At 40.6% G+C, this 1681-nt stretch overlaps 1 protein-coding gene across 1 annotated transcript in view; it reads left to right on the plus strand.

Annotated features, from left to right (window-relative positions):
• LOC102869747 (zinc finger protein 135-like) overlaps positions 1–1681 on the plus strand; it is a 39978-nt gene that overhangs the window by 35872 nt on the left and 2425 nt on the right. The window contains exon 3 of the mRNA XM_006903395.1: positions 235–361. Coding sequence (XP_006903457.1) covers positions 235–361 — 127 coding nt within the window. The remainder of the gene's footprint in view (positions 1–234; positions 362–1681) is intronic.

The following is a 1681-nucleotide window of genomic DNA, read 5'->3' on the forward strand; positions in this document are numbered from 1 at the left end:
ATATATATATTTATATCTTTTTTTAAAAAAACCAAAACCCAGCGTGGTTCTTTCCCGGGTTTCGGCACCAAAAATAAAAACCCCAACCAACAGCATAGTTTCAATCCTAGAGTCCCAAGAACTTGGCCAAACATACAACCTTGTGTGAAATCTCTGGGATGCGAGCCTCCCCCTCTTTTCTTGTCCATATGTACCCGATACCTTGCTGACCCAGCCTGTGTCCGGTACTCTCAGGAACCGGTGATCACCGAGGATGTGCTGGTGGTCTTTAGCCAGGAAGAATGGACGTTGCTGGACCTCACTCAGAAACAACTCTACGTGGACGTGATGGTGGAAAATATGCGTCTCCTAGACTCTGTCGGTATGGATTGCATAATCTCTATTGGAAGGTCTTTTATTTATTTTATTATTTTTTACCAATGAAAATCAGCTCTAGTTAATTAATAATACCTTACGCTGATTAGTGTTTATAAAAATTTTTCTCCCTCTTACTGATGGCAACAACCCAGTGTGTATTATTCACAATTTACAGATGAGGTCTTTTATTTTTCATTTTAATTTCTTATTGGTTTGCCTCCAAAGTTCAGATACACTGTGTCTCCCAGTTTCCCTCATTCCTATTGTGTTTAATACACGCCGTCGTCTGTATCTCATGCACAAAATTATTGCGTCCCTCAACGCAGTTCTCTTATTTGTGTTTCGATGGAGGGATGAAACAGACGTGGTTCTTGAATCTTTGTGTCACAAAGCCCATCTTTGCAATGGATCTTAAAGAAAAGCTTCAATTCTTTTGTAATTTAAAGGCATTATATATATGTATGTATGTATGTATGTATGTATGTATGTATGTATTTTTTTTTAATCTGTCAGCATGTAGCTGTCATTACTGGTTTCCATGTCATTTTAGGCCAGTGAGAAAATTCCTGATTTTTGGACCTGGTGCCGTATCTGGCTGTGTATATAAAGAATGGCCTTGTATGCCATCTTCTGGCCTTTTTTGTGGGGGGTAGTTGAGGACGGACACACTTTATACCTCCCAGAGTTTTTCCTTGATCTGTTTTCGCCATCCTGTGCATGCAATCCCTTGCCCACTTTGAGCTTTTTCTGTGAACTTGACACGGCATCTTTCTACGTCTCCCACCTAATTCAGTGCACTTGTGTCATCTGCAGTGTTTCTTAAGAAACGTTTTTTTTCTATTTCATTTTATGAAAGCAGCCATCAGGCAGAAGATGGAGGGCCAGCACAAGTTACCCCGTCAGTCTGTCCTGACGGAGCTCAGAAGGCATTTCAACATCTTGTTATCCACGTCCGGAGAGATCTCCAGATGGCCAGGCAGTCACACGGAACCTGCACCTCCAGTGGACGAGAGGAGGTAAGTATCAATTCATCTGAAAATAAAAATGCCTATTTGCTGTGGTTTTGGTATTTTCCCCAGCTTTTTTGAAGTGGGCTCTATAATGGTTCAGAGGTCGTCAAAGACAAAAAGGGGTGTACAAGGGTCAAATAAGACCTGGAATCTTTCCTGCAGCCTTTTTTAATCCCAGTTGGAGGCTATCGGCTCTGGACCGTCCAAGAAGATCAGTCATTTTGGATGCATGTCCTTCTGCACCATAGAAACCAGACTTCTCTTTTAAAAAGAAAAAAAATTAAAAAAGTAAATAATGGAATAAATAAATAAAA

The sequence above is a fragment of the Elephantulus edwardii genome, unplaced genomic scaffold (assembly GCF_000299155.1).
Source record: "Elephantulus edwardii isolate Elephantulus edwardi_28Jun2011 unplaced genomic scaffold, EleEdw1.0 scaffold00631, whole genome shotgun sequence".
In the NCBI taxonomy this organism is placed as follows: Eukaryota; Metazoa; Chordata; class Mammalia; order Macroscelidea; family Macroscelididae; genus Elephantulus; species Elephantulus edwardii.